Source organism: Mustelus asterias, chromosome 25 (assembly GCF_964213995.1).
Source record: "Mustelus asterias chromosome 25, sMusAst1.hap1.1, whole genome shotgun sequence".
NCBI lineage: Eukaryota > Metazoa > Chordata > Chondrichthyes > Carcharhiniformes > Triakidae > Mustelus > Mustelus asterias.
Window position 1 is genome coordinate 12,003,479 of NC_135825.1, and position 12,934 is coordinate 12,016,412.

The 12,934-nt window shown below is 44.6% G+C and overlaps 1 protein-coding gene across 1 annotated transcript in view; it reads right to left on the reverse strand.

The window, feature by feature from the left end:
• LOC144511706 (uncharacterized) overlaps window positions 1-8,827 on the reverse strand; it is a 47,533-nt gene extending 38,706 nt beyond the window's left edge. The window contains exons 1-2 of the mRNA XM_078241932.1: window positions 8,791-8,827; window positions 4,099-4,419 (exon numbers count right to left, since the gene is read on the reverse strand). Of these exons, the coding sequence (XP_078098058.1) occupies window positions 4,099-4,419; window positions 8,791-8,827 (358 nt within the window). The remainder of the gene's footprint in view (window positions 1-4,098; window positions 4,420-8,790) is intronic.
• Between the last annotated feature and the right edge of the window lie 4,107 nt (window positions 8,828-12,934).

Here is a 12,934-nt window from a genome sequence, read left to right on the forward strand (position 1 = left end):
CAGAGAGAGAGCTTGAAATGCTCCCTGACGTCCCAACAGCGGGAAGTCGAGTCCTAGTAAAAACATTACCTGACAAACCAGGGTTTGCACCAAAATGGAATGGGCCATATGAAGTTATAATTAGTGGAGACACCTGTGCCAGTATAGACATAAGAGGGAAAGGGGTCTGGAAACACTGGACACAACTAAAATTACACAAGGGAACAAATAAGTAATTAAATTGATGAACTAACGAAAATGCTTTCCTCAACACAGGCAAAGATTGCAAGCAAGAACGACTGGCGGGCGCGGGGTGATAGATAATATAACTTGTAAAGATTATATGAATTATAGTGTGAAGTTTGATGTTTGATCGTTGTGAATATGTATGTAATCGTGTATGTAACTGTACTACTTTGCGTTGTCGCGACTGTAAATTTGACTGGATTGGTGGATAACTTGTTTTACAAAGCTCACATACATTTACACGGGAATCAAAGTGTATGTTACCCGCTAGCACAATCGGTCGAAGCCCTAATTGTAGCCACCCCTGGGTGGACCCCTCATGACTTATACACTGTAGATACATCAGATACACCCACTAAGGGACAAATTGGCAAATATAAAAGAGTTATACAGGGGAGATGTGTGGGACTTGTAAACCGCACAGATCCAACAGGTGGGAGGAAAAGCTTGTTCAGGTACTGCAAGCTATCCGCTTTGTTTTACGGGGCTGGGATGGGGATGTGCCGATGCCTTGGTCCCTAAGAATGATTCCTGCGTACAGACCCAGTGTGTCCATCAACATTGTCGGGTTAATAAGGGACTACTTGCACTTGTGATGAACAGAAATGTCTGAATATAACCGCGGGAAGACAGCTTATTTGTGGACAATGCAATGGAACTCACGTAAGCTCAGACAAATGGACATACCCATTTGATACTTACTAGGTGGTGGGATCAAATGGGGAGTCAAGTAAACCGAACAACTGGCAATATGAGCAAACTCATAATCAAGACACTAAATGTTACCGGGCTAAGAAGGGATATGTGTTGCTCTTCAATGGTACTTACATGACAGAAACACCAAACCTCCCAAACCGTTTTGCAGCAGGAACAATCGGACCACTGACTGTTCCATGCCCCCAGAAGGGGCATATTCGGAGGAGAATAGTAACTCGGGCTATCAGCAAAGAATGCTGCGCTGACTGGGAAGTTCTGGGCACAATGGGATCCTCACTGGGATATGGGTTCCTTGGAGCCTTATTTCTCGGCGTGGGGGGGCGTGGGGGTGGGGGGGTGGGGGGAGGGGCAGCAGAAGTGATTTGTGCAAAGAGTAGGAATCATATTGTTTGTGGACTAACAGTCCTGGAGAACAACACTTCAAAAGCACTGGAGGCTGTTAACCACGAAATGGCTGAACTGAGATTATATGCACAACAGACACGATATGCAGTGGACTATCAGTTAGCACAACAAGGGGGAGTGTGTACAATTATAGGCAATAAATGCAGAACCCATGTCACAGACGAGTCCTATAACAATACACAGGTCATCAATAGCATCAGAGAACAACTTGATAGCTTCAGACAGGGACCCAAGAAAGGAAGTAACTGGCTGGAATGGGTAGTGGGGGGGTCCTGGGAATCTTACTTATTACATGGATTGGTCATGCTCATTTCAATTGTAATTGCCTGTTGTCTAATTGTTGGATGCCTAAATGTCTGTTGCAAGGTGATGGTGACTAGAATTGTGCCAGGAGCCAGTGTATACATCGAAGAAGAAACCCCGATGAAGATCCCCGAAGACATCAGAAGAAGCGAAGAAGGAAAGAAGAAGAACAAAGAATTATACATATAAAAATTGTTGGTCTCAGGATTAGTGAAACTCATAATCCGACCAAAAGTGGGGACTGAAGTGGGAAAAATATACAGATGGGTACACATAAGATGGCTGCCTGGCACACAAACAGTCACCTGGGAAAGAGACATTAAACAGGCACTGACTTTCAGTACAGACAGCCACCTGAGATTAAAACACAAAGAACAGACACCAATTCAAAGTTCAACATGCAGGAATCAAATCCTACAGGAAGCCAGCCAGGGCTTGAGGCACTCTTTAGGATAAGGACAATAGGTTGGATAACGAGATTAGCTACAGGTGGGATCGGGAATACATAACTGCAGGAAAACTAATTACTGTAAATTGCTGTATGAACAGACTGAAACTAAAACCATTGATGGTCACTGACGTAGGAAATGTATCCATTCATAGAACAATGCAATGTTACCATGCTTATGTCCGTGTCTGTCTGTATTTGTCTATAACGATGTGTTAACGATCGATCACCTACTTGATTACAACGATGTGATAATGGCGAGATGTCCGGTCCATCTATTGTGTAAAGGGTATAAAGATGGACCGCTCCTATTGTCTCATTGAGAGAAGGTTTGCTGCTTGTTAGTGCCCTTTCTCCACGAAGCTTCGTGAAAATAAAACTGTATTCTTGAAACCTTCAAGCCTGACTCAGTGGTACATTTCCCACAACAGTCCTCATCTGAAGCCCAAAATAAAACAGCCTGAGAACCACCCGTGCTGATCTGATAGATACAATCACCAAAATATAACCCAGAAATACACATTACCACCACTCTCGTGAAAGACAACAACCTGTAACTACTGATATTAAACCTTTCACACAATCAGGCGAGAAATAAGCAGTGAGGTTCCAATGCTCCTTGGTATCTTTCCCAGTCACTTCTTCAGCCTCCCCCATTGCCTCTGTCTTCTGCCCTTGCTCAGTAACCCGAGCAGCCACAGTTAGATTCCACTAATTGCACTCACTGAGCGATTAATAGACTGAAATTGGCAACTCGTCTCTCACTGGGGGGATTTGATCACACACGGATTGACACATTTAAAGTTTCCTTGGAGATTTTTATGATCATTTGGAACATTTGGAATACTTGTCCAATTCTGGTCACCACACAACCAGAAGGACGTGGAGGCTTTGGAGAGAGTGCAGAAAAGGTTTACCAGGAGTTGCCTGGTATGGAGGGTATTAACTATGAGGAGAGTTTGAATGAGCTGAGATTGTTCTCCCTGGAAAGACGGAGGCTGAGGGGCGACCTGATAGAAGTTTATAAAATTATGAGAGGTATCGATGGGGTGAACAGCTGGAAGCTTTTTCCCAGGGCAGAAATGACAATTACAAGGGGGCACAAGTTCAAGATAATGGGGGAAAGGTTCAGTGGAGAAGTGCGGGGGAACTTTTTTACACGGAGGGTGGTGGGGGCCTGGAACGCACTCACAAGTGAGGTGGTTGAGGCAGTTACATTAGCCACATTTAAGACTTATCTTGACAGACATATGAACAAACAGGGAATACAGGGATAAAAACGGTTGGTCTAGATAGATAAATGTGATCGGTGCAGCATGGAGGGCTGAAGGGCCTGTTCCTGTGCTGTACTGTTCTTTGTTCTTTGCTCTTTGATCCCTTTAAGGGGCTTTCACCATTTTGGATTATTTAATTGTGAAATTTGCCAATTTGTTAACTTTTAATCTGTCAGCTTCACCCTGCGTTTTCAGTGGTTTATTTGAAAGAAGCACAAACTGACGCATGTTGGGAGTTTGACTGGCTTCCCAACATATTGTCAATTTCTGTGTATTTAACCCCCTCTGTGCTCCCCCACCCACCCCCACAGCCCCACCATTCAGCGCTAAACCAAGAAGGTACAATTACTGCCAACTGGCTGCTCACTTCACTTTGTTAATGTCTGACTATTGGATTGATCCGGACTGTAAAAATCTGACAGTGTGATATTTAATACATTTCAGAGACAGGAAAATATTCTGAGCATCGCGGGTAATGTCTTTCACAATATCCTATAGTTAAAGGAATTGTTTGTCTGATTATGTTTGAAGTTCTTGGGCAGAATGTTGGACAGGCCACGAATTGAGTTTGTGTCACAAGAGTCGGATTTCCAGATCTCTGCCCTCTGGCTGCCAGACTCTGCATTGCTGCAGAGCCTCGGGATATCGGAGCTGTCAATGTTTCCTTGCGGATAAAACATGGATCAGACATTTCAGTAATAAAGAAAGTCATTGAGAATAATGTACCGTAAGATATTTGCAGCTCCACAGTAAACTTTGGATCTGAGAAATATTTAACAATTCCACAGCGATAGAATCCTGCATCTTCTGTGTGAAGATCCTCCATCGTAACAGCAAATATTCCTTGTGACTTGTTATCTGTGATCGACATTTTCCCTCGCCGTCCATCTGGATCATCCGTTCTCACTAAATATGAGCACCGTTCAGTCCAACCGTGACACCAATATTTCACATATTCTTTGTATGTTCCATCATAATAGCAATTTATTGTAATCGATCTTCCCACAATTCCTGTGACATTCGTTTCTGCCCACAACGCACCTGAAACTGAGGAGACAACATTTCAGCAATTGACCAAGTAAATAACTGCTTAATGCAGAGAGAAACATTTTAATAAGATTTACCACTGTGTACAGAGGAAACTCTCCAATATCTGTATTCATCATTCTCTTTCTAGTTTGTGATTAATGAAAACATGAATATAGAGCCGTGCTGTCAGTGCCAAAGTACTTCATTGACAATGATTTCTTGTTAATGTACAGTGGCCATTGTTATTGTGTCACCTTGTCACTCAAGCTTTGCACTGGCGCCTCTGAATGGGTGGATTGCAGGGTCAGGTCCCACTCCAGAGACTGGAGTATAAAACCTACACTAACATTCCAGTGTAATACTGAGGGACAAGATGGCTCAGATTTTCCTCCCCCCAGTCATGTTCACAGAGCTCGGTGATGTCTTTCAGGTGAAAGGTTCATCTGACACCCAAGTCTGGACATTCCCTGTCATGGAGAAAATCCCGGGAATGGCTGGAATTTCGAAGCCCGGAGAGTGGGAGTGGGACTGCAATCGGGCTGGCATTCACACATACGCGATTCGTTCAACTCTGGATTGCCTTAAATTCATCATCTGCCTCGACTGAAGTGGGATTTTGGATGAACAGAAGTGTGTGTGGAATCTGGATTGTGCAGATTAGAATATTGAAGAAAAGGTCTGAACTTGGTGGATTCTTATAGACAGTAAGAAGTTTAACAACACCAGGTTAAAGTCCAACAGGTTTATTTGGTAGCAAAAGCCACACAAGCTTTCGAGGCTCTGAGCCCCTTCTTCAGGTGAGTGGGAATTCTGTTCACAAACAGAACTTATAAGACACAGACTCAATTTACATGAATAATGGTTGGAATGCGAATACTTACAACTAATCCAGTCTTTAAGAAACAAAACAATGGGAGCTGTTTGTGAACAGAATTCCCACTCACCTGAAGAAGGGGCTCAGAGCCTCGAAAGCTTGTGTGGCTTTTGCTACCAAATAAACCTGTTGGACTTTAACCTGGTGTTGTTAAACTTCTTACTGTGTTTACCCCAGTCCAACGCCGGCATCTCCACATCATTCTTATAGACAGCCAGGGTCCAACTTCTGGAGAGGGAAGTTACTCTTTGGAAGGGGAAAGTTTCTCTTTGACACAAACTCTGGTGAGCCGGTCAGGGCCGGAGTGATTATTCAGCTGTTTAAATTATTTTACTTATTAACCATGGCGCTGGGGCACAGAAACAGGCCTTGTGTCCACCTCACCTCCGGGCTGAGCAGCATGTGGATTTGTTCCCGGGTCGCCCGTCCCGACTCACTTTTTAATGCCTTTCCCGACTCAGTGAACACGGCCCAGGGACGGCAGTCTGGGCCTCAGTCTGCCCCACAGGTCAGTGCACCAGGAATGACACATTACTCAGGAAAAAGTGCAATGAAGATTCCCTGGAACATAGAACATAGAACATTACAGCGCAGAACAGGCCCTTCGGCCCACGATGTTGCACCGACCAGTTAAAAAAAAAAACTGTGACCCTCCAACCTAAACCAATTTCTTTTCGTCCATGAACCTATCTACGGATCTCTTAAACGCCCCCAAACTAGGCGCATTTACTACTGATGCTGGCAGGGCATTCCAATCCCTCACCACCCTCTGGGTAAAGAACCTACCCCTGACATCGGTTCCATAACTACCCCCCCTCAATTTAAAGCCATGCCCCCTCGTGCTGGATTTCTCCATCAGAGGAAAAAGGCTATCACTATCCACCCTATCTAAACCTCTAATCATCTTATATGTTTCAATAAGATCCCCTCTTAGCCACCGCCTTTCCAGCGAAAACAATCCCAAATCCCTCAGCCTCTCCTCATAGGATCTCCCCTCCATACCAGGCAACATCCTGGTAAACCTCCTCTGCACCCTCTCCAAAGCCTCCACATCCTTCCTGTAATGTGGGGACCAGAACTGCACACAGTACTCCAAGTGCGGCCGCACCAGAGTTGTGTACAGTTGCAACATAACGCTACGACTCCTAAATTCAATCCCCCTACCAATAAACGCCAAGACACCATATGCCTTCTTAACAACCTTATCTACTTGATTCCCAACTTTCAGGGATCTATGCACACATACACCTAGATCCCTCTGCTCCTCCACACTATTCAAAGTCCTCCCGTTAGCCCTATACTCAACACATCTGTTATTCCTACCAAAGTGAATTACCTCACACTTCTCCGCATTAAACTCCATCCGCCACCTCTCGGCCCAACTTTGCAACCTGTCTAAGTCTTCCTGCAAACTACGACACCCTTCCTCACTGTCTACCACACCACCGACTTTGGTGTCATCAGCAAATTTGCTAATCCACCCAACTATACCCTCATCCAGATCATTAATAAATATTACAAACAGCAGTGGCCCCAAAACAGATCCCTGAGGTACACCACTTGTAACCGCACTCCATGATGAATATTTACTATCAACCACCACCCTCTGTTTCCTATCCGCTAGCCAATTCCTGATCCAATTTCCTAGATCACCCCCAATCCCATACATCTGCATTTTCTGCAGAAGCCTACCATGGTGAACCTTATCAAACGCCTTACTAAAATCCATATATACCACGTCCACTGCCTTGCCCCCATCCACCTCCTTGGTCACTTTCTCAAAAAACTCAATAAGGTTAGTAAGGCACGACCTTACTAACCTTATTGGTTAAGGACTGGTTCCTGGGATAAGGGGGTGGGATGGGAACAGGTTGAGTCCACAAGGTGCATATTTCCTGTCAGTTGGAAGAATCAGAGGTGATTGAATTGAAATGTGTACAATTCTGAAGGGGCTTGACAGGGTACATTTTGAGCATATATGTACCACCCTACCAGGGCTGGGCATTCTGCATCACAGGATCACAGTCTCGGAATAAAGTGACAGACACGAAGGTTGAGATGAGGAGATTTTTATTCACCCAAGGTGTTGTGAATCCTTGGAATTCTCTGCACCAGAGATCTTTAGATGTTCGGTCTTGAAGGATATTAAACACAGAGATTTATACAATTTTTTGGTACCAACATAATCGAGGGGTATGGGGATAGTGCAGGAAATAAGAATTGAAGTTGGAGATCAGTGAGCATGTTGCTGAATGATGCAGCAGGCTCAAAGGGACAAAGGCCAACTCCTGCTCCTATTTCTAATGTTGATCTTGTGGAGGAGAGGTGGCAGTATGAATCAAAAATTCCATTGCAGACAGCATAATAGCATCAGTTTGGTATGGGGCTGGTGTGAAAATTTAGATTTACTTTGTTAAATGTTAAAGAATGAAAAGAAAATGATTCCATCTTGGATGGACAAAGTAGACAAAGCATGTACAAGTGATTGGGTGGCACGTTGACACAGTGCTGAACACAGCTACGTCACTGCGCCAGGGACCCGGGTTCAATTTCAGCCTCGGCTGACTGACTGTGTGGAGTTTGCACCTTCACCCCATATCTGTGTGGGTTTCCTCTGGGTACTCCAGTTTCCTCCCACACTGCAAAGATGTTCAGGTTACGTTGATTGGCCATGCTAAATTGCCCCTTATTGTCCCAAGATGTATAGGTTAAGAAAATTAATGAGGTAAATATGTGGCGTTACAGGCATGGGTAACACGCTCTTTGGTGCAGACTCAATGGGCCGAATGGCCTCCTTGTGCACTGTAGGGATTCTCTGAAACAGAGTCACTGACAGAGATTGATAAAACTTTCATCAGATGTAATTTAAATAATAGAAACAATTGCAAACTTGAGGAATATTTTCCTGGAGCCTTTGTTGCCTCTGCAGTCTTCAGAGTCAATTCAATGAGCAATAATCTGCAATGGGTCACAGGCATCTCTCAACATTAGGGAGAGATAATTGGTTACATTTAGTGTAGGGGGCACCACTCCACAGGAATGGGGAAAGATGAGGAGGCAGATTTCTATAAACTACCACAGCCGCTCTGAGGATTGAACTCCTGCCATTGGAATCATTCCGAATTGCACTCCAAACAACTGAGCCAATCAAACCCTCCAGTCTCCAGGATATATTGAGCATGAAACTACATTAACAAGTTAACTTTTACTGGACTGAAATGTGTTGCTTCTGCATTTTAATTGTATTAATCATATCGCTTTTTAACAAAAATAAATAGGTTAATTTATATTCACAATCAATAATGCCGTTTACTATTTGCTGGGTAAATATTTCTGTGGTACAATACTATCAACAAAATAGCTACAAATATCACACGAATGTCATTAATTTATTTTTGCTGAGTTTTTGAAGCTTTACATGTCTCCAAGTATTTAAATATCTCTGCGGGATAAACCATGCACGAGACTTAATCTAACACTCATCATCTCGGGATCCAGTTTTGTCCCTTACTCACCAGGCAGAGAAAAGATGAAAAGAATCAGAATCCACATTGTTATCTTGGCAATGTTTCGATCAGTATTTATCGTCTGTCACCCAGCTCTTTGTTGAGATGTTGAAAGGCGGATCCAATAAACTCTGATACGGAATTGAAATAAGATTGAAGAAAGCAGCAAGCCAGGCCTCAGGAAATTCCAGCCTTCAGAAAGCTCCAGGACGGAGGTCCCAGCTGGCCATTGCTATCACTGGTTGTGCCAGCTCTAACGATCCCCTTTAGCTGCTGATCTCCTTGTTCCAGCAGGCACAGCTCTACATCTGCCTCTTTGGTGACCTGTGGACGGTTACTGTCCGGCTTTGATAGTGTCGCTTAGTGTGGTTGTTGATATCATGGGAGGTGTGATTCACCCTGACACTTCCTGCACTGTTGCTGAAAACAGAAACGCCCAGAATTTGCTGAAAATACCACAGTGTGTAAACTGGCCAATGAACTGAGACAATGAAGAGATATCAAACTCATTACAAGTTATTGGCTGCTTTTTACGCCTCCTCCATTAGCTTTGAGAAAATGGTGGATCTTTCTTAAACCCGCCCTGACTTTGATGAAATTGTGACATTTACCAAATAAATACCAAATAAACAGGCCACAGAATGTTCAGTCTCGTAACATCAGCCTCCCTGGCCCAGAATGTGAACAATTATAAACTCTGGAGTTTCACTCTCTCCTGGATTGAATAATTGACCTGGATTTTCCAATGAGAGGAACGGCGAAGGTTAACAAACATTCACTGTTATTATGGAGTAAATGAGGCGGTAAAGAGGGTGCGCATGTGCAATTAAATTCAGAAATGTACAAGTTGTGGCTCTAATTCCCCAGTTACCCCAGAGGCTGTGCTATGCTTGTACCTCACCGACAGAGGGAGCATGGTTTTCAAATCTAGCCGGTTCCTTGACTCCTGTTGGAGCTGCACTCATCCAGTGAAGTGGAGAATATTCCATCACACTCCTGACTTGTGCCTTGCAGATGGTGGACAGGACTTAGAGAGTCAGGAGGTGAGTTACTTGCTGAAGCATTCACAGCCTCGGACCCGCTTTTGTATAAATAGTATTTATATGGCTGATCCAGTTCAGTTTCTGGTCAACAGTAACTCCCAGGATGTTGATAGTGTGGGATGTAGCAATGATAATGCCACTGAATGACCGGGGAAGGTGCTTAGGTTATAACGATTTTGACATGGTGTAAGGTTCTCCAGACACGTCTGCGGTTCAACCCATTGTGAGCGAGAATGGAAAATTTGGCGTTCCAGCCCAAACTTCTTTCAGTGTCAGCGGCAGTGGTAAAACTCCAGCCGCGAAAGAGGACAGAAGATTTTGCCCATGGTTTATGTCTGAGAATTAGGTGGTGCTGATGTCACTTGGCATTCATCAGTACATATCTTAGTGCTGTCCAGATCTTGCTCCATATATGGACACAGACTTTTCTAGTATCTGAAAATTGCTGAATGGTTCTGAACATTCTGCAACCACCAGTCGACATCTTCACATCTGGCCAGATGCTGAAGGGAAGGATTATGGGCAAGATTGAGGATCTGGGATGGAGCTTGACTCTTGTTCACTGAGTCAGCTCTGGAACAATGAGGTGAATTAATTCCTTCTATTCTGCCGTGTCTAGGTTTCTGATACACACTCACTGATGCCTCTCTCTGGGGTAACTTGTCCGCACCATGGTGTAGCTGCTATGATCCCTGGTCATTCCTTCTTCACCCTGAATCATCTGGTGTTCAAGGAATGTAGCAACACCCGTGCTGTTTGCCTGTGACAAATTCTGTATCAATGCTGATCTTCTCGCTGCTGCAAACACAGCTCTGCATTTGGTATCTGACACCTATTGTACATTCACAGGGTTTCTATCTCACACCACCCTGAGGACAGCAACACATTTTTCTTGCAGTTTCAAACCATGAACATTGCAAGTTGCAGCAAACATAAACCCACATTTATTTCCAATGTCAATCTCTCTCTTTGCCTTTCTCATCAACCGTTAAAGAATTTGAGGAGTTAATGGAATATTGCTGTAAATTGGTGCTTATTTAGGATGGAGTCGTCACTCACAGAATTCTATACTCAATAAAAAATGATCAAACATTGGAACCATTTGGAAAATTCAGAACTCTTGAGTACAATCTGTTACACGTGGGTAAGAACTTCACTCTGAGTAAATCTAAAGTTAGAACTCTCATTGACCACAGCCTTGGGTGGAGAAACACGTTCATTTTTTATTATTAACTCATTCGTGGAATCAACAACAACAGCAATAACTTGTTCTTTTTAAAGGGCCTTTCACTCATAGAATTTTGCAGTGCAGATGGAGGCCATTCGGTCCATCGCGCCGACACAATGCCACCCAGATCCTATCCCCATAACTCCACATATTTACCCTGCTGATCCCCTGACACAATGGAGCAATTTAACATGGGCAATGAATCTAACCTTCACATCTTTGGATTGTGGGATGAAACCGGAGCGCCTGGAGGAAATTCACACAGACCACGGGGAGGAAATTGTGCAAACTCCACACTGCCAGTCACCCAAGTTCGGAATTGAACCTGGGCACCTGGCACTGTGAGGCAGCAGTGCTAACCACTGTGCCACCATATTGCCCGGTAAAACCTCCTCAGGCATTTTATGACATCAGACAAGTGTTGTTGCTGAGGCAAAGATTAGATCAAAGAGACTGGTCAGTTTTAGGGAGAGGTTGCTGGAGTTTTCAATCTCGACAATTGGAAACAGGAGGGACTAGGAGGAAGGGTCTGAGAGTCTGAGAGTTGGCACTCAGCCTCTGCAACAACATCATTACACTTCATCGCAGGTCAAGGCTGCTCCCACAACAATTTTAAAGGAAATATGTGGTCTGCAAAAGAGGAAGTGAAACCACTTGTAATAACTCAGAAAGCCACTGGAAAGGCATGGTGTTTTATTTCACAAAGCAGAAGTGAAACCACAAGCCTGCGGTGCAGGTACACAAGTGCCAGCCGCCTTCATCTTTTTCCTGCGTCTTCTTTCCATTTCGTACTCTGCCTGGACAGGTGAGCTATACCGGGTCCGTGAGCGTCTCTTTCTGGATGACCGCCAATCTATCACTGGAGGCGTCTCACTCTTAGCAACAACCTCTCGCTGAGGTTCTGCTCCCTTTGTTTCCATTTCAGAGGTGGAGCTCTCGTAGGCAGTCTTTGAGCCTCCAGTTGGTTGGGTTCCTTCACTGCCTCTTGTTGTAGCTGGTGTCCCAGATGGTATTCCCGCTGTGTTAGTTGTTTCTGTCAACAGTTCCCGACAGCGCAGGTGGTCAACATGTTTCCTTAAGATCTTATCCCAGACTTTTCCCGTATAAGACAATAAAAGGATCGTCCCTGGTGTCCATGGGTTCATAGAATCATAGAAACCCTACAGGGCAGAAGGAGGCCATTAGGCCCATCGAGTCTGCACCGACCACAATCCCACCCAGGCCCTACCCCCACATATTTTACCCGCTAATCCCTCTAACCTATGCATCCCAGGACTCTAAGGGGCAATTTTTTTAACCTGGCCAATCAACCTAACCCGCACATCTTTGGATTGTGGGAGGAAACCGGAGCACCCGGAGGAAACCCACGCAGACACGAGGAGAATGTGCAAACTCCACACAGACAGTGACCCGAGCCGGGAATCGAACCCGGGACCCTGGAGCTGTGAAGCAGCAGTGCTAACCACTGTGCTACCGTGCCACCCAGGGTTCTGTCTTCAAAATGTCAGATCTGGATGGTGTCTCCTGGTGAAAAACTCCACCAGGTTTACGTCCACCGTGGCCCCTTTTTGGGGCTTCTTGCTTTTCTTCAATTCTTCCACTTAAATTCGGGAAGGTGAGGCTTAGCCTGGTCTGCAGGTGTCCGCCCATGAGGAGTTCTGCTGGGGTTAACCCCGTCATTATGTGTGGTGTTATCCTGTAATTAAAAAGGAATCTGCTTGAGACTTTCAATGGGATTATATGATGTGGTGGAAGCCATCAGGTGTACATCAATCCACTTGGAGTGTCCTCGATTAGTATCAGACACATTGGGCCCATAAATGGTCTTGAAAATCCCCATGCACACAAACCCATAGTCTCCTTGGTCAGTCCCAGGGGTGCA